The sequence below is a fragment of the Vombatus ursinus genome, unplaced genomic scaffold, assembly GCF_900497805.2.
Source record: "Vombatus ursinus unplaced genomic scaffold, bare-nosed wombat genome assembly UNPS02014799.1, whole genome shotgun sequence".
NCBI classification, from domain to species: domain Eukaryota; kingdom Metazoa; phylum Chordata; class Mammalia; order Diprotodontia; family Vombatidae; genus Vombatus; species Vombatus ursinus.
The window spans coordinates 35,277,309-35,300,848 of NW_020954577.1; the positions used below are offsets into that span (position 1 = coordinate 35,277,309).

Sequence of the window (23,540 nt, forward strand, 5' to 3'; positions counted from 1 at the left end):
GAAGGAAGGAAGGAAGGAGGGAGGGAGGGAGGGAGGGAGGGAGGAGGAAGAAAGGGAGGAAGGAAAGAAAGGCTGATGCCAAAATATGAGAAACCCTCTGGACAGAATTGTGCCTCAGGTCATTTACTCTGCTCCCTCTCACCAAAACAAGGAATTAGGCAGAATTCCAAAATTAAGGAAATTCTTCTGAAGCTTCAGTTATCTTGATAGCACAGCCCAAGTGGTTTTTGATTAGCTAGGTATCCAGGTAACTGCTTCAAACGTCCCCTTCCCTTTGTATTTTTCCTTAATAGGTAAACCAAATATGAAATAGATTCATTGGCAAAGCATTCTGAAATCATTGGCAAAAGTATCATTAGCAGTCCTTGGATACTAGCTATGTGACCTTGGGTAAGTCATTTAACCTCTGTCTGCCTCTCCCTACCTTCCAGGGTTGTTGTAGGGATCAAATTTGATAATAGTTGCAAAGGGCTTAATACAGTGCAAGGGATATATAGGGGTTAATAAATGCTTGTTTATTTCCTTCTTCTTCCCTCTCCATTCCATCTTCTATACAACTGCCTTCTATACAACAAAAAAGATCTTCCTGAGAACACAATTCTGACTATTTCACAACTCTGTTCAAGAGTCATCAATGGCTCCATAGGACAAAATACAAACTCCTTATCTTGACATTTAAAACCTTTCAAAGTCTGTCTACCTTCCAAAACTCATTTCATATCACTGACTTTCCTGTCTCTATATTCTAGTTAAACTGTCCAAAATTGATGTTTCTCTAACTTTTCAACACATCTCCCACCTCCATGCTTTTGAACAGGTTATCTCAACATGTTTGGAACACAATTTCTTTTCATTTCTGTCTCCTAGAACTCATACTTCACCTCCAGTCTAAGCTGAGCTTCCCTCCTTCCACATCCATGAATCCTTTCCTAATTCACCCTACTTAATGTTCTTTTTTTTTCCTCTTGTTAGTATTTAATTATCTGAATAAATGTTGTTTCCCTCCAAGGTTAACTTAATCTTCTCAAGGGAAGAAACATTTGGATTTTGTCTTCATATTCCCTATACCTAACCAGGGAATATAATCGTCTCCTGAAAATGTTTGTTCAGTTGAACTAGAAAGTATAAGTTACTTCAAAAAATCCATTTATCAAGGTCTGTAATAATAATACTATGTCCTTTTGCAATGGTCACTGGATTTAGTTGTAGACATCCTAGGCTAGAATCCTGGCTCTGTCACTCAGAAAGACCCAAATTCAAATCTTGATTCAGGCACTTGCTGTGTGATCCTGGGCAAGTTACTTAACCTTTGTCTTCCTCTATCTACCTTCCAGGATTTGTATGCAGATGATATGACATTTTTTATTAAAAATCTGGGTGATCTCAGAGAAATAATTTCACCCCTTTGGGCCTAACTTTACTCATCTTTAAAATGTGGGCTTAAACTAGAGCATTTCTAAGGTTCCTTCTAGTTCTTGATGCTATGACCCTCCCATTAGGTAAGTAATGAATAATAGAATTCTCAGATATCAAGTGACTCGCCCAAAGTCATGCAGATGATAAGTATCAAAGCCAGGACTTTTATCTGAATCTATCTACTTCTAGTCCACTGTTTTGTTTTTGTTTGTTTGTTTGTTTTTTTCCACTATAGCAGTCAAGATTTAAGAATAAAAGAAAGAAAAATAAAGAAAAAAATAAAAGAAGAAAAAGATGGTTCTATCCACTCACTCCAATGGCTAGTTATTTGGTGCATAAGCACAGAAACTTAGTATCTGTGTGTCCTTGGGTATGTCATTTAACATAGACCTCAGTTTCCTCATCTATAAAATAAAGAGGTTGGATACAATCATCCCTAAGTTCCCTATCAACTCAATATTGTGACTTCTCTGAGCCTCAGTTCCCTCATCTACCAAATGAGAATGATAATATTATCTCACTTTGGGTGAGTATCAGAGGACAGAGTGTTATAAAAGAAAAATGTGATACAAAAAAATAACCAAATGTCACTATATTTTGTATTTCCAAAAGACCTTTCAGCGATTGTTTAGGAAGACAATTAGCAAAAACAAAACCAAAATTATTGTTCCTAATAATTAATTCTTCCAAGAATCTATGCTAATTAAACAAAAGAATGTTCATGTTTTTACATTTCTAAGTATATAGATTTGGTGAAGGGACATGTTTTTTGTAGGTAAAAAGTATGTTAGGTTAAAATATTAGAAATAATATAACTGATGTAATGTATAAAGCTCTAATTTTAGTCAGGAACAGCTGTGATCAAATCCAGCATCTGACACCTCTTAGCTCTTTGACCACAGTTATTCCAAAGAAGCACCTGAAGACATCAAGAAACTCTTAGAGATTATTCATTCCCTGTAGATAGGATGTGACCTGGATGACTGGAGGGATTTCTGGGCACCTATAAAATCACAGGTCCTTTATGAATTGAGAGGTTGGAGGTTTTAAAAGTCATTAAAGGGGAAGGTAGTAAGCTTTTATATATTACCTCCTATGTGTGAGACGGCATGCTAAGGGGTTAATTAACATTATCCCTTTTGATCCTCAGAACAGCTCTGAAAGGTAGGTTCTGTTATTATCCCATTTTAGTTGAAGAAACTGAGGCAAATAGAGGTTAAATAACTTACTCAGGGTCACAGAGCTATTAAGTACCTGAGGCTGGATTTGAAATCAAACCCAGTGCTTGTGCCTTCTAGCTGCCTCATCTGACCATAGTTTGACAGTTGGAAGAAATCTTAGGGTCTAGTCCAAATCTCTCACTTTACAGGTAAGGAAATTTGAGACCCATAAAGGGTAAGTGACTTACCCAAAGCCATAGGTGGTAAATGGCAGGAGTCAGATTTAAACCTAAGTCCTATGACTCTACAGTTAGTGTTCTTCCCTCGGACCATGATCAGTACAAAGGACTCATCAAACAGAGTGACAGGAAAGATTCAAGCAGGGAAGGATAAATGCCAGCTAAATAGATCGAGAAGTTGATTATTAAACACCTGTGACTGCCAATCTAAATACCAAATGAACAGGATCCTGGATTGGGTCAGAATAGTTCTCTCACTACATGGGTGGGAAGGGAAATCTCTTTACTACCAATTCAAAAGCATTGACTTCCTTAATCAAACTTGGTGTTCCTATAGCAAATAATCATTATTACACTACTATTGTGAAACAAACAAGCTCTTTGGTCATGTGCTAACTTGAGAGTGTTCTTGGTTCTGATTCTCTAATCAGAGCCAGGATCACTTTCTGCAGGTAATGAGTTCACTGGGAAGTTAGGCTACGGAAAAGCTGGAGGATCGATCATCTAGGACAAGTCTTTGGTTCCTTGATCTGGTCCAACTTCTTCATCTTACAGATGCTGTTACAGAAGACTATTTGATGGAACACTTGGTCATCTTCCCCAGGAGGGTTCCTAATGAGCATAAGAAAAAAGACCTTGACAGCATAAATGGCCTGCTGAAAGGTACTTTAGAGAGTGTCAAGTACAACCTTCTCACTTTACAGAGGAAGAAAATCAAGTCTGGAGACGGTGAGTTGCCCATACATATGCAAACACGAAGTAGCAGCAGAGTCAAAAATCAAACCTACACCTTCCGACTCCATACAGGACTCTGTCCAGTACCTCACAGTGCTTCTTGATAGTTGAAGCTGATCCATCAAGATCAGTTGCAGAATATGAAGAGTTGCAGAAATTCTATTCTTAAAAAAATTGAATAATCTTCCAAACTAAGTCAACATATGTCTTAGTAAACAGTAATTTCAATTCAAATTTGGATCCAGGATAGGGTGATAACTTTGGAAGATTAAGAAATGAAAATGGTCAAAAACCTCTAGAATACCTAGAAACCTTGGGCCAATGTTATAGATCATGACTATTTCTTACTTTCTTCAAGGGGATGAGTTGTAAGGCTCACAACATAGTGAGTAAAAAGCATCAAAGTAATGAAATCGGCTATATCATAGACAGTATCATTGAATCATCGTGACTGAGAGCTTTATATTGACTGGAATCATTAGTGCATTACGGTATGCTTGAATTCCACCATTCATACATTTCACATTGGCGTACTGGGATCAGCATACATCATTTTCATATTCACATTATGTGATAACATTTACAATGGTGGAAGTTTTTTTAAGGGGGAAATTTCTTAGGAGGATTTATTATACAAATATAACAAAGGCAATACAAAGAATGATATAATCAATTTTTCGCAACATCCTTCACAGAAAGGACAAAGCACTCAGAAATCAATAACAGCATATTTATTGTATTTCCCTACTTTATAAATTTTATAATCTTGTTGTACTTCCTACATCCTATTTTGAGGACATGTTGTGACATTTTTTTTCTTCTGCCCTCAAAATTTCCCCTAGGCTAAGTGCCAGCTTCTACAGTTGTATCACTCTGAGGACTCACTGAGAACAATGCAAAATGTGTGAATAGAGTTTAGTTAAACTCTGCTCGTTGGAAATAAATGGAAGTATGGTAAGCTACTATTCATACCCCTTCAACTTTTCTGCTTTAATCTTCAGAGATCTATTGCTGGCAGTAGGGTATTAACTAGGCAAGGTAATTTACAGGCTCTAGTAGATATTAAGAGGAGAAGGTATAGCTCACTGTAATGTCAGAATATCCCCCTCCCCCCCCACACACACATACCAATTTCTTGGTGGGGGGAAGTAGGAAATAAAATATATATTTTTTAAGTTCAGATCTGTAATCTTATTAGTGAAGTACAACCATAAAGATCTGATACCCAACTATTTCAGGCACACAGAGAACTTAAGTGACCTGTCCACAGTCGCATAGCTCAAGTGTGGCAGAGGGAGGAATTCACCTCAGGTCTCCCTTGACTTCCAAACTGGTCCTCTCTCCACTTCACCAGTCCCAATCTCCATTTTATAGAAGGCAAGATGAAGATCCAGAAATACCAAATGGAGACATGTGCGTGTGACCAGCAAGTGAATCTAGGATGCTCGATTTCCGTTCTCCTGAACATAAATCTGGAATACCACAAATTTATGCATAAAGTCTAACTGGATGAGAGTCTGTGCTTATGTAACTCTTTCCTACTGGAGCTTTTCAAATGAGTTCCCAAAATTTCTTATTGTTCCTCATCACAGCCCTCCAGGTTCCTAGGGGAGGTGGTTGATAACTATTTACAAAGATTTATTCTATCATCTAGTCAATAGTCATCTACCAGGAGTTCCCGGAATGCCTATTTTTTTTTTTTGTTGGTTTCATCTGAGGGAGAGACTATGCAAGTCACCATGAAATTATGTGAGGTACTGCTTGTTGCTAAGTTACATTTACTAATAACTGCCTTAAATTAATGATCTTAATTAGGTGACAGTAATAAAAACGTACAAGTACAATCATGTACTCAACTCATAAATACTTGGTAGTAAATTAATTTATTGTTAATTACAAAACCCTGCCATCAATTACTAAACACTATACCACAAGAGTTATAGACTCAATATTTCTCTTACTATTTATCTGTTATGTGTTTTCCTTTCTCTACACTTATGATGATGATGTTGATGACGATGATGATGATGATGATGATGATGATAATGATGATAGGTGGCATCTACATAAGACATTAAGTTCTGCAGGACTGCAAAAGGTTTTCATATATTACCACATTTGAACATCGAAACAACTCTGATTTCAAATGATGCCTTGTGTGACCCTGGACAATTCAATTAGTCTCTGGACCTCACTTTCCTCATATACAGAATAAAGGAGTTGAACTAGAAGGCCTCTGAGGTCTCTTTCACTGCCAGCCCTAAGGTTTTTTGCACCTTTCTGAGTTTTAGTTTTCTTATCTGTAAAATGGGAATAATACTGACATCAATGTCACAGAATTTGTTTTCAAATGATACAATAAATTACCTAGAATAATAAAGGAAATCAGTTATATTGGAACAGAGCTCTTCATATGTTAAAGGGGGAAAAAAATCATGGACTCCAGGTTCAGAAACCTTCAGTTAAAGGTTAATAAAAAATAAAGATGCGTTTTTTTCCTTTTCAACTTCATGGACATCTTTAGATGTATCCATGAACCCCTTAGGGAATCCCATTTTAAGGACTGTGATCTAAACCAACTTAATGATTATAGCTGTGTGAAAAGAGAGATTCACAGACAAAGGAGTTGTCCAAAGTGACATATCTAGTAAGGAGCACATTGGGGAATCCCAATCCTCGTTCTCCAGATCTCTGAGATCACATTGCCTCAGACACTATCATTTAACTTGACATAGCACTCAGGTTCAGTTACATGAGTTCTAGACAAGAGCTGCCCTCTGCTTTGGCCCTATGAGCGGGCACTTGAGGACATAATCTTGCTTCTTTCTCTTGATGGATGAAGATTGAGTTGGAGAAAAGGAAACAATAAAATAAAGCTGGAGTTGAGAACAAACAGCTGCAGTGCCCAGATAAGCTTTGCTTGCTCCGACAATATGCAATGCCCACCTTGACACTCTTCACTCTACTGCTGCTGACATGCCCTGGCACTGATTTGCTCAAGCTTGGACAGAGCATCTTGACGACTTCTCAAGTAGGTTAAGAAAAAGAAATAAAGATCATCTGTCAGGCTGGGTTCTAGTTTTTTTTTTTAATTCAGTTTCCATTCTCTGCCTCCACACACACTTTATGTTTTCCTACGCTACAGAAATTAGCACAGAAATCTAGGCTAAACCCTAACAGAAAGGAAACAAAAGAATATGAATTAGCACCCATGGAAAAATCACTTTGATCTTTAAGGAGAAGAATTGTTTTGGCTCCTGTTGGCATGGCCCAACAGAAATGGAAAATAAAAAAGGAGCAAGTAGTCTTTATAGGTAGGCATGAAAATAGTAACTATGCCATGATGAGAATTTTTAATTTGGTTGAGGTACAGGAGAAAAAAAAAACCATTACTATCTAGAGGAAAAGGTGTTATATAAATGGAATGCATTGATATATTTTACTACTAATATTACTGCTGCTGCTACAACTACTACTACCCCAAAGTCCAGATAAAGGCAATAAAAATACACTAGCCTCCACTTTCAGAAATCTCCTTATTATATCCTAATGTTCTCAACCATATCAATTTCACTTCAAGCACATCCCTCTGTAACAACTGGGTCTTTTGGCATTGCAATGAAGTTGTCAGGAGGAAGCATTATGAAAAATGCAGACAAATCTAGGCCCTCTCTCCTTACACAAGGAGCTGATTCTGAACTCTTTGCATGATCTAAGAGCCCACTGTGTTTAGTTATGATTAGAAGGAACTATAGTATCATGACTGTGGGTGGAGGAATACCGGGTATTACAGCTTGGGCCCTCCCTCTTCTCCAGAACATAAAACCCGCCTAGCCCATGCCATGAGCTTCAAGGACTGAGGTACTTACTGCATTAAAGTTGGGGAACAGATTGACTGCTGCTGCAGTGTCCAGAGGAAAGGGAAGAAATGGTTTAATATCCAGTGAGGGCTGCAAAGGCGGGGCAGGTGGACGCACCAGGGCTGGGAGAGCAGGGCTCTGGCATGTGCCACCTGGAGACGAGAAGGGAAAAGAAAAGAGTTAGCAAGATCCTCTGCCTTTGAACAGATGACCTTGATGAAACACCTGAGGTTTCTCACAAAGGATTAAAAGCCATTACTATGTTTCCCTGGAAATCAAGAACTCATAAACCAACTGTGAAACCTGTTGCTATCAACTGGCAGCCAACTTTTCCTTGTTTGGAAGTAGCTAGTTATGATTTCTGCCTCTGCCTTCAAATTGAACAGATAACGCTGGGAAAGTATCTCAGGGCTATTTCCTGCCAGGCAGCCAGATGGGATTCAATTATCAATCACATTTTCAATCAAGATGCCTTCAAGACCACTAGCTTCCATATTGGTTTTTCATTTCTAGGGCAAATGCAGCCCTCCTGCCCATCTCCTGCTAAAATTCATCTTATCTTTCAGAGGCTCTTGTGCCATTGTTTCCCTAGGTCTCTCCTTTTCACAGCATCCTGAACTCTGGCCGTGGTAAGCAGAGAACTAACCTTGCAGGAAAGACAAATCACCCTACCTTGCTTCCTTGATAGGTGGGGGGTTAAAATGCTGTTTTTAATTCACTGTTACCAAAGGAGTGGGGCTGCTAGGAAGCATTCCCCAAGAGTCAGTCCTCACCTCACCTAGCCGCTGCCTAGGGCTATTGTCAAGTACACTAGATTTTTTTTGGTGGGTGTATTTAGGGGTAGATAGAATTTAGTATCCTCTTAAACAATAGCATACCTTCTCAGCCATGCTACCAATGAGCAGTCTGTGGGACTATTATGGAAATGAAGACATCCCCTTGCATACCAATCAGTAGCCACCTGTTCGCAATAGAGCATAATTTTTTTTGCCCCCCCCCCACCCAGGACACTGTGTCAGTCAGTTGCCTGGAAGCTGGAAGGACTCAAGCCCCATTTTCAGCATGCAATATTTCCCATGTTTTGATTATATTCCAAAACATCAATTTGCTGTTAATTAAAGACTGTTTGAATCCTAGGAAACTGTTAAAATATGCCAGTGTTCTTCTAATCTGAGAGGCAGGCAGCAGACTGTAAAAAACCTACTGGGGAGAGGCCAAGAAACATTAGAAAAACAAAATGCAGTGGGATTTTTCACCCTTATCTCAGAACATTCTGAAGAGAAGAGAATAGGAAGGAGAGAAAAGGAAGAAGAGGAAGAGTGAGGTGAGAGAGACTCTAAATCCCAATATGGAACTGCCATCTTATTTTGTAAGTTAGTTGAGTCAAAGGTGACAAATAGCGAAGAAGAAGAGTTGCTTTTAAAAAAAAAATCTTACCAGAATTTCTCTTAAAAAGTCTCTCCTCTTTCCTTCCCTGCCTATGTCTCTCTGTGTGTGGCTCTACTCTCTCTCTCTCTGTGTCTCTCTCTGTCTCTGTCTCTCTCTCTCTCTGTCTCTCTCTCTCTCTCTCTCTCTCTTTCTCACACACACACACACACACACACAATATCCCTGATTACATGCCCTCTACATAATTCTGATCATTTTCATTAAGGTTCCACACATATCAGAAAGGATGCACAAAATCTATCCAATTGGGGTAGAAAAGCTGCTAACTACGAGTATGACTTAATGCCTGTAATTGAGGACTAACAGAAAAAGATTTAATTAACCACTTGCTATAGCCAGTCAGCTCTCCTGCTTCTAGGTATAAAATCAACTGTAGCTAAATGAGCAAACACATTTTCCCTACCATTTCCATAACTTTCATGAAGAAAAAAAAATCACAAATAATAACATATCTAAAACTGGATGGGTGGCAGGGGGAAGAGAGGAAGAGAAGGGAGATCTGCATTTACCATGAGGACACTTAAACACATCTGCTATCACCCTGCCAAGGAGGCTTGAGTTAAACTTCCATGGAAGGCACTTGCCAGAGGATTTGGTGAGAGACTAAGTACAGTATTCCTTGTAGGTTCCTAATGCCTCACCTCCCCCAAACTACTGAAATGCTTTTATGAACCTGCAGTGAATTTTAATTGTCTCTCTTTGGAAAGCTAATCAGCAAAGTCAGATATGGATTGAATAAATCACACCATTTATGTTTCATGCGACAAAATAAAATCTTTCAGGATCAGTCATTTAGAGGAAGAGAGGACTTTAGTGGTCATCTCATCAAATCTCCTCACCGTACAGATGCAGGAATTTTAGCCAAGTTAAGAATAGAGTCAGTCTCAGTCATTTAACTCAGTCTTATCAAATCTAAATAGAAATGGGATCCACTAATCCACATCTAAGGATCCTTGAGGCCTGCATATTGGTTTTTTTTAATGTAATATTGCCTATGTTTTTAATGTAATATGACCTATGTTTTGCTATATTTTCACTTTTTGGTTATTTTTTAAAATTATATTAAATCTGGTTCAGGCAGGGATCCACATAGTATTGGGGGCTGTGTGAAGCCGGGGCTATGTGTTTGACATTTCTGATTGAGCTAATTAATGAGCAAATTAAATATGAAACCAGGGCCTCTGGTTCCAAAACAAGAACTGTTCCCAATGCACCATGTTCCTTCCCTAAATTTTTATGACACTTAATAACATATTTGATATCATCTGATCTTTTGCTGTTGTTGTTCCAGAGTGGAAGCACTCTCAGCTGACACATATGAGCAACTCATCTATTACTCATGATCTTGGCTGTAGCACTAAGAGGTAAATTGATATGCTCATGATCACACAGAGGCTAGATTTGAACCCAGGTCTTTGTGACTGTGAGATCAACCCTACTTTCAATTCACCACTGTTACCTCATTGACCCTAACAACAAAGACATTATGCAGCACATAGCAAAGCAATGTTGACAAAGAATAAAAAAGGAATAAATGTAATTGTTCTGTGATATATTATCTGTGTAGCCATGGGTAAGACTTAATTCTCTGAACACCTATTTTCTCATCAACCATTGATCAATAGATAGGAAGGTCCTCAAAGCCCATCCAATCAGTCAGTCCAATCAACGACTATGTAGTAAGCAACCACTGTGCTCCAGGAACTCTCCTAGGTGCTAGAGTTACAAAGATAATAAATAGAACTATCTTTGTCTTCAAGGACCTTATCAAAAGAAACATACATGTGTATGGAAGTATACACAAATGTATAAATATATACATACATGATAAATTTATTATATATTTAAAAGGAATAGCAACTTGTACATAATAGATTTGCAGTTTCAAGCGCTATTATCTTTGTCTTATTATTATACTATGTTATGGAAATGCTTGTTTTATTCTATAAATTAAAAATAAAGTTTAAAATATATATGTCCATAAACATATACATACCTATATACAGATACATGTGTATATACATAAACACACATATGTATGTATACATGTGTGTATACATATATATGTATATGTGTGTATACACACACAGAGGAGGGGGCAATTTTGCCCCAGACAAGTGTCTTAGAGCCAGGGGTGGGGAATCTGTGGCCTCAAGGCCACGTGGGGCCCTCTAGGTCCTCAAGTGCGGCCCTTAGACTGATTCCAAACTTCACAGAATGAATCCCCCTTAATAAAAGGATTTGTTCTGTGACGTTTGGAATCAGTCAAAGGGCCGCACTTGAGGACCTAGAGGACCCCATGTGGCCTCGATGCTGTGGGTTCCCCACCCCTGTATCTTGACTCTCAATTTATCTCTAATTCTAAGCAATCAAATTATTTGATTTCCAGTTGACAGCCCTGAGTCTTTATAGCACATGGACTATCTATCCGTTGTCTCATTCCCCAACAACAGAACATATAAACACAAACCAAGAGCAAAATAGCTCATTGAGCAGACTCTATACTTTGTACCCACAGGAAAAGAATCCCTGTCCTCCTCCTCCCAGAGTCCAGGGAATTTTCTTACCCCCCCCAATATATCACCATATCATATATCTCCACTCTATCTCCTTCCCCTGATGCCTTCCTTGATATGAGCATGGCACTTAATTCCTCTATCACTCCCTGTGTTGACACTACTACTCATATAGAAAGACTATAGTCAATGTAGTAGAAAGTTTTGTAGCATCTTACATTTAGCCAGAATTACAGCAAGTTACAGTGCAAACAGGGGAATCCAGATGGTACATTGGGCGGAGTGCCAGGCCTGGAGTCAGGAAGACCTGAGTTCAAATGTGGCCTCAGACATTTACTAGCTATGTGATTAGGCAAGTCACTTAATCCTGTTTGCCTCACTTTTTTCATTTGGAAAATGAGCTGGAGAAGGAAATGGCAAACCAGTCCAGTACCTTTGCCAAGAAAACCTCAAATTGAGTCACAAAGAGTAGGACACAACTGAAACAAATGAACAATAGAAACAGTATAAACAGAGTAATCTCATATTAGTAAATTCAATTCAGTCCAACTCATATTGATTAACTATGTACTGATTAAGTAAAGTCAACAAGCATTTATTGAGGACCTACTATGTGCTAAGCACTGGCTTAAAAAAAAAACTGAACCAGTCTTTGTCCTAAAGGAACTTGTATTCCGTCATGGAAGGGCTAATACTTGTACAGTTAGTAGTTTTATATATATATTTAGATTAATAATAGGGGCCTTTGGGAAAAATAAATTGATTTTACTTTTATTAAGCAAAATGGTGCCTCAGAAAGAGTAATGTATTTGGGGTCAATGGATGTGGGTTCAAATGCTGGTACTTCCACTTACCATATGACTTTACACTTGGCTTGACCTTCCTTGGCTTGTTTCTTCATCTGTAAAATAAGTGGGTTTGGACTAGATGGTCTAATAGGTCCCTTGAACACCAAGTTCTAAGAAGTAAGGATCACTTTTTAAGCACCTATTATGTTCAAAGCAACTGAGTGGTATTTTCATCCACAAGGCAGCAGATATCCTTACAAACTTTAGTAATAATAGCCAATATTTATATAGTATTTTGAATTCTGCAAAGTACTTTACACATATCACACTTGGATTTGGACTTTATAGTCCTGCAAGGAATGCACAACAGATATCATTATTATCATTTGACAAATGAGGATACCAAGGTTCAGTCAGATTGAGGAACTTGGACATGATCACACAGCTAATAAGATTCCCAGGCAGCATTTGAACTCAGGTCTTCTTGACTCCAAGCCCATTATATTCTCCACTATCCTCTCTCTAAAACAGTAAACTTTGAAATACCTAAGTTGATATAGATTATCCAAGTATGTGAATATCAATTGATTAAGGAGCTTATATTTTGTTCAAATTAAATGAAAACTTGACTGCATTCTCTGACTCCATATGCCTCTTCCAAACAAAGTAATGAGTTAACAGGGTATGTGTGGCTAATGGGCACAACCAATTTAACTTGCTTAAGCCAGTGGGGTTCACTGATGAAATAAGTTCCCAACCAATTTGGCTGATTAAAAAAATTAATGACTTGACCATCATAACTGTCAAGCCAGTTGATCATTCAGCCACAGAGATAATTACCTGATCCTTTGGGGACCCAAGGATCATCAATTCAGATAATTCTAACTGGAGGTCAACTTGGTGCAATCCTCCCCTTCCGTTTGCTGGTGCAAACTGCTGGTACTGCAGCGTAATGATCGTATGAAATAACATCGTAAATCAATATTTTGAAGGATTCCTGGACAGTATTGCATAGTCTTTCCTTTTAGGGGAAACGTTTAACCTTGGACTTCTGTACTTGATCCAAATAGGGCATCTCAGCTGTACCCAAAATATTGCCAGACAACTTAAATTATTTAATCTTTCCTTTCCTCACAGTACAAGACTTATCTTGAGAGTAATCAAGAGCATCCTCTGTGAACTATTTCTGATATTGTAAACCTTGGATCTATGAGTCATAAAAAGAGGGGGGAGATTGGGGGAAAAAATAAGTTGGCATTATAGAAGACAAAAGGACTTCCTGATGATGTGACCTATTGAAAATATGGGTGGTGCAGTGGATAGAGCACTGGCCCTGGATTCAGGAGGACCTGAGTTCACATCCAGCCTCTGACACATAACACTAGCTGTGTGACCCTGGGCAAGTCACTTAATCCCATTGCCTAGCCAAAAAATAAATAAATAAAATTTTAAAATATGAGGCTTCCCTTAATCCATCTTTCTCTCCCTGCCCTTCCCATAACAAATTTAAAAAAAAACTTTTGATAATGACCCACCTCTAAAAAATGGGTGATATTCCTCTACTGCAGGAGGAGGAAAATAACATTTTCCACGATGGTATGTCTTCAAATAGGCATTTTTGGATTAGGGCCCAAGTTTTGGTACTTGCTCCCAAACTTCCTCCCATCTATTCTAATACAATTCAAATAAATTTATCATAAGTATTTGCTATATACCTGAGCAGAATACACACACTCTAACTTCATGATAAGGGTAGGAAGAGAGTTTTTGTTTGTTTTCCTGTCTGCTTCATTTTGTGTTGTTCATTTCAATGAAATCCCTGATGAGAACTTATTTTCTTATGGGTTGTATCCTTTGCATAAAATTCAAGGAAAATATAAAACCTAGTCAACTGAGTTTTCCAACTAATTGAGGTTTTACTGAATAGTCATTCACTGAAATCGCAGGACTAACTTCTTTTGGTTCACTTAAAGGGATCTTAAGCTAAACAAACATTTTGAAATATTTGGCTCCAAATTTTACTTCCCTTCCACCCTGCTTATTGCCTCTCTACTTTGAGAAAGTACTTAAAATAAGTAAAACTGGGAACAAGAATTACTGAGAGCCAACCACAAAGTTTTAGTTTAAAAAGAATTGGACTCCATCCATCTGCCACAACAACAGCTAAGGAGATTATATGCTAGAAGTATTTCAACTTCTTTCCCATAGGAACATAGGTTGAAAGATCAATAGATTTCTGGGGTCATCTAGGCCAATGCATAGACAAGGTTCCTAAATGGCCTGAATAGTTAGTTGTCTTCCAGTCTTCACTTGAGGAATCCAACCACCTCCTACCAAGAAACCTAGGCTACTTTTAGAAATCTCTCTTATTAGGAAAGAAGGAGCCCTTTCTGCTTTCAGGTCACTCTCCTTATTAATAAGTTTTTCTTTACCTCTACCTATACAGCCTTTTGTCAACTTTTTCCCCAAAAGTAGGTTGGCAATGTTCGATGACATTAGAGAGAGTATCCAGGGTGGTCAGACCACTGCCACACCTACCCTCAACAATCCCTCTGGAGAAAGCCTCATTTGCCCCCATAAATTTTCAGCTAATGCCTGGTTATTCAATGTCTCACACTAGTCTAATCTTGAATACAAGAGAAGCAAACATGGGTATGCAAAGATGGAGGAGGTGGGAAACAGGAGGCAAAGGTAGCATTCATTCCATAATAGCTAACATTTACATAGCACTTATTATGTGCCAGGCACTTTGCTGAGCACCTTAAAATCATTGTCTCATTTGATCCTCTTAACAACCCTGGGAAGTAGGTGCTATTATTTTCCTTATTTTACAGATGAGGAAGCTGAAGTGAGTAGAGGTTAAGTGACTTTCCTGTGGTCCATATAGCTAGCAAGTGTCTGAAGCAGGAATTAAACTCGTGCCTTCCTGACCTATCCACTGTACCCCCTAGACATTGTAAGAAGCAGCTTGTCATAATGGATAATGCACTAGACTTGGAGCTGGGAATCTCTGGGTTCAAATTCCACACCAGACATTTAGATTAACTCTGGAAAGTCAGTTAACATCTCCTACCCTCAGTTTCTTTATCATACAGTCAGTAATACCTGCCTAACAGGGTTGTTTTTATTTTGTCATGCAGTCATTTTCAGTCATGTACAACCCTCTGGGACTTCAACTGGGGTTTTCTTAGAAAAGATACTAGAATGGTTTGTCATTTCCTTTCCAACTCACTTTCCAAATGAGGAAACTGAGGTAAATAGGTTGACTTGCCCCAGGGTCACACAGCTAGTAAGTATTCAAAGTCAGAATTGAACTCAGGATGATAAATCTTCCTGACTTCAGGCCTGACATTCTAATCACTGTGCCACCTCACTGCCCAATGGGGTTTTTATGAGCTAAATGGAGCAACACACGCAACGTCTTTTCCACACTCTAAAGGTCTATGAAACTGTTGTTTGTTACTATTAAACGCGAGCACAGGAGGAAACAACTTGACAATCTCGGCCAAACAGAGGGAACGCATCCGTTTGGCTTCTTCCTCTTCATCTAATTAAGCAATCCGTTTAGTGAGAGCACACAAATTGCCTGGGTAGTTAGACAAAGCCAGTGCTCCTCACAGCCACACTTATCCATGTGGCTCTGTCCTTGCCAAAATTCAGGACCAGGTTTAATATTCCGGAGGAGTCCATCAGTCATTGTTCATTGTTTATCACTGATATTTGCCGACTACAGACACATGCCAGATTCCCGCCATGTTTGAAGAGCAGGCCAGGGAAGCATAGCTGCCAGATTCAGCTTTCAAAAGGCCAAGACTTGCCACAATGGCTTGCCTCTGTACCCAACAAGCCAAGTATTCATGAGCGTTCTGCGTATTCCCAATTGTATCACTGCTACTTCTAGTATGGAAGACCACAGTTTAGAATTATGATTTCTGATTATATTCTGTTTTATTTATTGTCTAGTGAAATAGCATAATGGGTTCAGGTTTCGGGAATTGTTCAATATCCAAGCACATCTATGTTTTATTATAGTCACCAACTAAATTATCAAATCCAACATGTTTTGCTTTTAAAAAAAAGGTTAAATTTCATGTTACTTTGCTAAGGCAAGTCCCAAAGGTAATAACAAAGCTTTAAATTACAATTTTGAAAATATCACTTTTAATTTTAACAAAACATCCATGTGCAACCTAGATTCAGCCTGGGATAGTGAACTGGGCCTAGAGACAAGACGTCCTGGGTTCAAATCTCATTTCTTATACTTCCTAGTTGAGTGCTTATTGATAAGTCAATTAACCTTTAGAAGCCTCAGTTTCCTTTACTAAAAAATAGGGATTTTAAGAGCGCCTTCCTCACAGAGGTGGTATGACTGTCAAGTGAGTTCATACATAGAAAGGTTTTACAAAGCTTACGGAGAAACAGAAATATGTGCTACTGATTATTACAACTAGGCTTTGGTGATTTTTTGCCAGGTCTGTTGATTCATTTGCTAAGTCATAGGAATCATAGGCAGCCTGTTCTGCGTTTGGAAACAGGTCTATGGCTGTAGAACAATCTGTCTCCAACTACTATATTCAGTCATTTGTCAGACCATTTCAGTACACTATTCCATCAAAGCTTTCAAAAGTCCTATCTAGAAGGACTCCCTAACTTCTGGACCACACTCTTTGCCTCTCACAATGGTGTGAGTTTAATCACAAGGCGAATGAGGGGTTCACACAAATCTGTAAAGATTTATCAGTACTTTTGGACATGTCCCTCTAAAGTATCTCTTTTATTACTGTCTCACAGAAGCATCAGGTTCGCACATTAAGAAAGTTGTGACCCTGGACAAGTCACTTAACCCTGTTTGCCTTACTTTCCTCATCTGTCAAATGAGCTGGAGAAGGAAATGACAAACCACTCCAGTAACTTTGCCAAGAAAGCCCCAAATGGGGTCATGAAGAGTTGGAAATGACTGAAACAAATGAGAACAATATTATTATCTGTCCCTCATAGACAACTTCCCCACTGATGGTGGACACCTAAACTCAATCATGAAAAATCAATTACTTCCTTCTGAGAATGAATGGAGAAAACATGATATCATGACTCCAATCTTCTCTTGGAGATTTTCTGAATTCTAGATTGCATAGATAGTATAGTACAGTGGGAAAAAAAAAATTTCTGAGCCTGGAGTCAGAGGACCTGAGTCAAATCCTATCTCTGCTTCTTACAACCTGCACAACCTTGGGCAAGTCACTTCTACTCACAAAGCCTCCATTTCTTTGTGTGTAAAATGGGGGCATTAGTTTACAGTAGGTGATGACAAGATTCCTTCTGACTTTAAATCTATGATCTCAAGCAGCGTAGGATATCGCTGTGGACCATATAAGACCAATCCACCCCCCACCCCAGCCCTGAGAAACAGAGATTCTAGAGTTTCTGACTGATTGCCTTCCCCAGAATAATAGTAGCTAGGCTAGCGAATAAGAAATATTACCTGGGGAAATATGAATGAAACCTGAACCCACCATAGGTGAGACAATGTAAGCTTCTTGGTACCTTACTATCTGTGCTCTTCTTTATTTTTTCCTGCAACACTCTGAAACTCTCACAATGACTGGCCCAGTCAGACCAGCGGCAAAGACAAAGCAAGCTTACATACCTGGAGACTGTCCCTGATACTCATTTCCAGTGCCCAGCTACAGAGGGGCTTCTCTGTTCCTACATCCACTGAAAACATGCAGATCAATCCTTCTAGTCCATGGACCTGGGCTGTGAAGCTCCACTCAAACTAATGCTTAACAGATTTTATTTTCATAACCCACAGATTTCATGCCCCCGTGTCACTCTATTTCATCACCAGGGGCCAAAATCCAGCACTCTGCATTGCTCCAGAGATGTCAATACCCTGACTCCAATCAATAACGGGCAAAATGCTAATAGCCAGAGTTCTCTCAGATTTTCAAGTATTAGCTTATCTTTGAGGCCATGGTTTTGGTACTGTCACAATGCTGGGGGGAAAAAACAACTTTCATGTCTACTGAAGGTTAGAATTCTTATCATTTAGTACCAAGAGAAAGTGCAAAAAGCAGTCATTTGCAGCATGTCTTCTTGGCAATTTCTCAGGAGGCTTTTGTCTGGAAAACTCACCAATCAGCCATCATTGTTATTGAGGAAGGAAGGAAAGAAGGAAGGAAGAAAAGAGGGAGGGAGGGAAGGAAGGAAGGAAAGGAAAGGACAGAGAGAAGGAGGGAGGAAGGAAGGAAGGAAGGAAGGAAAGAAGGAAGGAAAGAGGGAAGGACAGAAGGAAGCATCTATATCATAGTTCCTAGTTCTAGGCAATGTGCTAAGTGCTTTATAAATATTATTTCATTTGATGCTCACAACAACCCTGAAAGGTAAGTGCTATTATTATCCCTATTTTACAGTTGAGGGAACTGAGGCAAATTGAGGTTAAATTGAGGTAAGTGACTGAGGCCAGATTTTAGCACATCTTCCTAACTCCAGGCCCAGTACCTTGTACACTGTACCTCGAGTAATAATATGTCTAGAGCAAAGCCAGCATTTTGACACTATTCTTCCTCAAAATATAGAAGCTCAAGACAACATTCCACATGGTAATAGGCACATGCCAAGAAATAGAGTCACCTTCTTCCTGCCCCCTTCCAGATTTAACAAGAAAAGCTGTTGCATAACTTTATGGAGACTAAGAAAAAAAAAGTCCTAGAGCCCAGCTTTGTGATTTACAGCTTAATGGCTTACACAATTCTCTCTGGAAATGCCCCGCTTTCTCAAGGTCAGAGACATAGAAATGTCCCCAGGACAAACTAAGGCACCTGCTTCTTGAAAGGAGGAATGACTCTCCTTTACTCTTGTATGGAGCCTGTGCTAGTCAAAGGAAAAGTGACCCCTAGGAAAACACTTATCTGGTTAACTAGTGTGTGAGGTTAAAAAAAAATGTAAGTCACTCCCTAGACTTTTGTAGATCAAAATCATAAAATATCAGAGGTGGAAGAGACCATTTAACCCATGGTTTCTTAATCTGGAGACTTCAGTGGAGGCTTATGAACTTAAGTGTGTGTACATGTATGCATTCATATTGTACATATGTATGTATATACGTATTTTGATGTGTGCGTTTATGTACATAAGTATGTATATGTGTATATATACTTAATTATAATTTAATATAATTGAGTGCTTTTGTAACCCTATGTATTTTTTTATGCTTTAAAAAACATTATTCTAGGGGGCAGCTAGGTGGTGCAGTGGATAGAGCACCGACTCCGAAGTCAGGAGGACCTGAGTTCAAATCCGGCCTCAGACCAAACACTTGACACGAATTAGCTGTGTGACCTTGAGCAAGTCACTTAACACCAATTGCCTTGCCAAAAAAAAACCAAACAAAAAACATCATTCTAAAAAGAGACCTTGAGCTTCAGGAGATTGCCATAGGGACCCACAACATTAAAAAGGTTAAGAAAATCATGATCTAGTCCAATCTTCTCATTTTTACAGATGAGAAAACAAGTATGCAGATAGGTAAAATGGCTACACACAATCATCAAATCTCAAAGTTGGAAAACCTCCAAGGCTTTTCCATCCCAATCCCAATCTGGCCAATGGCTTCCTCTCCAACAATCCCAGCAAACAGGCATGCAATTATTTTTTAAAGTTTCCAGTGAGGGGGAACCCATCACCCCGCAAGGCAGCCTATTCCACTCTTGGATAGCTCTGGGATTTTGCTTCCTTTCTAAAACCTGAACCTGCCTCGGTGCAACCCCTAGTCATTGTTCCCAGGTCTTCTCTATGGAGCCAATTCTGATCCCTCATCCACATGAAAGAAAGCCCTTTCAAGCTATTGAAGACATCTACTATTCCACTCCCCACAACTGTCTCCCCAAGTCTTCAACTCTTCAAAATAAGTGTCCCTCACTCCTTTTATCCACTTTTATATGCCAACCTGGACATTATTACTGGTCTCCTTCCAAGGTGACATCAGGCTAGTCATGAGTTGATTTACAGGTTGATCACTCTAGTGACCAGTTGAGAATCTACATTATTTCTCTGCCATCCAACCTACATTTCTCCATCATGTCCACAAAGATCAGATTAGAGACCCTGTCAAATGCTTTGCTGAACAAAGAGCACTCCATGGACGAAATTATTTCTTTTGGTTACTAATAGCAACAGCTACAGATGATATTTTAAGTATGACAATATACTACAGTGCTGTCAAATTCACATAGAAATGGATCCCTGAGCTGCATATTGACTTAGAAAACCAAAACTTAGCATCATCTATGTTGTATTATATTTTTATTTACTTTGTTAAACATTTCCCAGTTATATTTTAAACTAATTCCCTAGATACACTTGGGAATTTTGCAGGCTGCATGCCAATACAAGTTTGACACCTTTGGTTTACTAGATACTGCTTTAGAGTTCATATGAAAAAGTCTACCTTGGCCAGGCACCTAAGGAAAGTCAATTTGAAAATTATATTTTTGTTGTTATAGCTGAAAAGAAACTATATAGAAGGTTGAGGGCATATTTGAGAGAAGAGGTGAAAAATAAGGGGTAGGTAGTTTTAAGTGGAAGAAGGAAGTGTTCACCAGATATTAGCATTTGATTGAAAATATTTATCAGCATAATATCCTTTTGAATTTTCCCACCCACCTTGGGCATTTTTTAGGGGAAAAAAAAATATCAGCTAAGGTACACTTTCAGGGCTGAGTAGCTTGGGCTTGGGCAGAAGTCCCAAATCCCATATAACTGACTTCATTTTTTTTTTCTTAAGGTTATAAAACTCTGAAAGGCTGAACGATTTAGGCAAAATAGGGCTAGGTAAGGAATAAGAAAATCTAGATTTCATTTTTTTTTCCTCAGAGGGTGAAATATCTGAGCGACCATGAGAAAAGCATTCAATCTCTCTGCTCATCAGCTCTCTTATTAAATAAAGGGGTTCACTCAGATCAGGGGCTCTTAACATCTTTGAGTGTCATTAATCCATTTGGCAGCTTGGTGAAGCTAATAGATCTTTTCTCTAAATAATGTTTTTAAATAATTGAAAAACTGATAAATTTTAGTTAGGGATTAGTGAAAATAAAATAATTATAAACCTTTGTTTTTAAATAATTTCTGAAAATACTTCAAGTGTTAAAGTCCAATGATCTTACCTAAAAAAAAAATACCACGGCATCCCAGACCTAGCACATGGTAGGCACTTACTATTATAGAACTGTTCAGTTGTTATTTTTAATACATTTATGACTGATAGGGGTAGCCTATAGGTAAATTCTCATGTGTGATCAATAATGATTAATACTGAAAGGCAAGTTAATGACAAATCAATAAAAAATGCCCAAATCAATACTGATGGCTTCAGAATGTTCTGGGATGGAACAGAAGACTTTTTTTTTTTTTTCTGGAACCAAAGAGACAAAAATGTTAAGTGAGTCATGAAGTAAACACTGATTTCCAGTTGCCCTTGAATGTGTTATGGTGAACCTGTCATTTGACCCACCAAATTGAGTCCCACTGTCAAGGCTTAGTTGATTGGCCAACTATTTAAATTTGACTGAGAAATAAAAGCAAAGTCACCCTCCAACCTTGTCCATGCCTCCAAATGGATAGCTCTAAAAAGAGCCAGAGAACCTGATAGCACTGTTGGTTCAACATCAGCCACCTGAACTAGGTGGAACTGATCTACATAATGTATTTTTTTGGTTGATTTCTGTTTCAGTTTAGGACCTCAGACTCTGCATTCTTGGACTATTTATTAGAAGGTTCACGGGGGAGTAGAATGAACACTTAATTCTGAGGCAGGAGACAGGACACCTTGACTTGCTAACCCACGTGAATGTCAATCGATGTACGATCAGTCAGCCAGTATTTATTAAGTTCTTATATACCAAGCACTTCTAGGTCCTGGAGATAAAAGTACAAAAAATGAAGCCATATTCATTGCAAAGAGCTTACAATCTAATAACCAGGCAACTTACTACTCTGTGCCTCAGTTTCCTCATCTGTAACATGACTAGACTTAGTTGATCTAGTCTAAGAGCCCCTTCCAGTTCACTATCAATGATCCTATCATCCTAAGTCACTGAACTGCTCTGGTCAAGGTTTCATCTTCAGGAAAAGGAGGAGAGTGGCCTGCACATATCACCTCTATGTTCCCTTCAACATCCGCATCTTATTGGTGCCCTTGTTTGTTATCCAACTTTCCGGTCTTAATCTGTTCCCTGCTTTGGACTCATAATTCATTGCTGCCTTCAGCTCATTCTTCTTTCTCCTATTTTCCACCCTTGATTCCTGGTGCTCAGTACTGTCACTTGACTTGTAGATGCACAGGTGACACCTTAACATTGACATGCCCTCCCCCTAATATATCTCTGTGCCTTTAGCTGGTTAAGATAATCAATTCATGTTTGAGATGGAAATAGAGAGGGCTTCCTTAACAATGATAATTTTCTCCAATGTGCTAGTGAGTGAACATTATCTGATGTCAGTAAAAAAAAAAAAAAAAAAGGAGGAGATTTTCTCCCTTTCCTTCTCCTCCCCCGCCTCCTTTCCATCTTCTGTTCCAGAGGCCTGCTTATAATTGGATACAGGGCAGGATCTCTCTCCCAGTTGTCAGTAGCCTTTTTCAGTTGCCTAAGCAGGCTCTGGCTCTGATATTATCTCACAGCACATGACTAAGAGAGAGAGGCATGGACCAGCAACAGTATGGGTCATTAGGGACCAACCACTTAACCTCCTGACAAATGACAGAAGATGCAGTCTCCCCCTCTCTGACTCATGCATTATGGATGCAGAGCAGCCTTATTCAAAGAGTTGTTCCACAATTTGCAAAGGAGAATCTGTCCCATTGAACAAAAAGCCAAGGGTAGCAATCCTCCAAAGTTTTACAGAAACATGTTTGCCAACACATGACTCAGAGGATTAAGTGAGAAAATGTTCTGTGCCACTCTACTGAGTAGTTATGTGACCTTGGATAAGTCATCCAACCACTCTGGGCTTCTGTGTACTCATCTGTGAAATGAGGAGGTTGGATCAGAGGATCTCTGAAAATCCCCTACAACTCTCACATTCTCGGATTCTCATTACTCAGCAGATAGAGTTCCACGGTGCTGTGCTCTGCATACATGAGCTCCTTGGCCAGTATTCCATTCAGTTCTTGTAAAGTTACCAACCTCTAAACTGATGCACGGTTAAATCTCATTAGAACCTCAAATGTGAAAGTCTGAAAAATGGATTGAAGATAGCTTATCTCATTAACCCCCTTCTGCCTGGGAAGGCCTTGAAGCAAGGCTAACTTTGAGTTTAAAGTACGATCAGATGTGGGGAGAGAAGGGGTTTCAGAAGCCAGTTAGTCTAGGGGGTAGAA

The 23,540-nt window shown here is 38.9% G+C and overlaps 1 protein-coding gene across 1 annotated transcript in view; it reads right to left on the reverse strand.

Annotated features, from left to right (window-relative positions):
- ZNF385D (zinc finger protein 385D) overlaps positions 1-23,540 on the reverse strand; it is a 968,814-nt gene that overhangs the window by 245,866 nt on the left and 699,408 nt on the right. Inside the window, exon 3 of the mRNA XM_027872398.1 lies at positions 7,420-7,562. Within this exon, the coding sequence (XP_027728199.1) occupies positions 7,420-7,562 (143 nt within the window). The remainder of the gene's footprint in view (positions 1-7,419; positions 7,563-23,540) is intronic.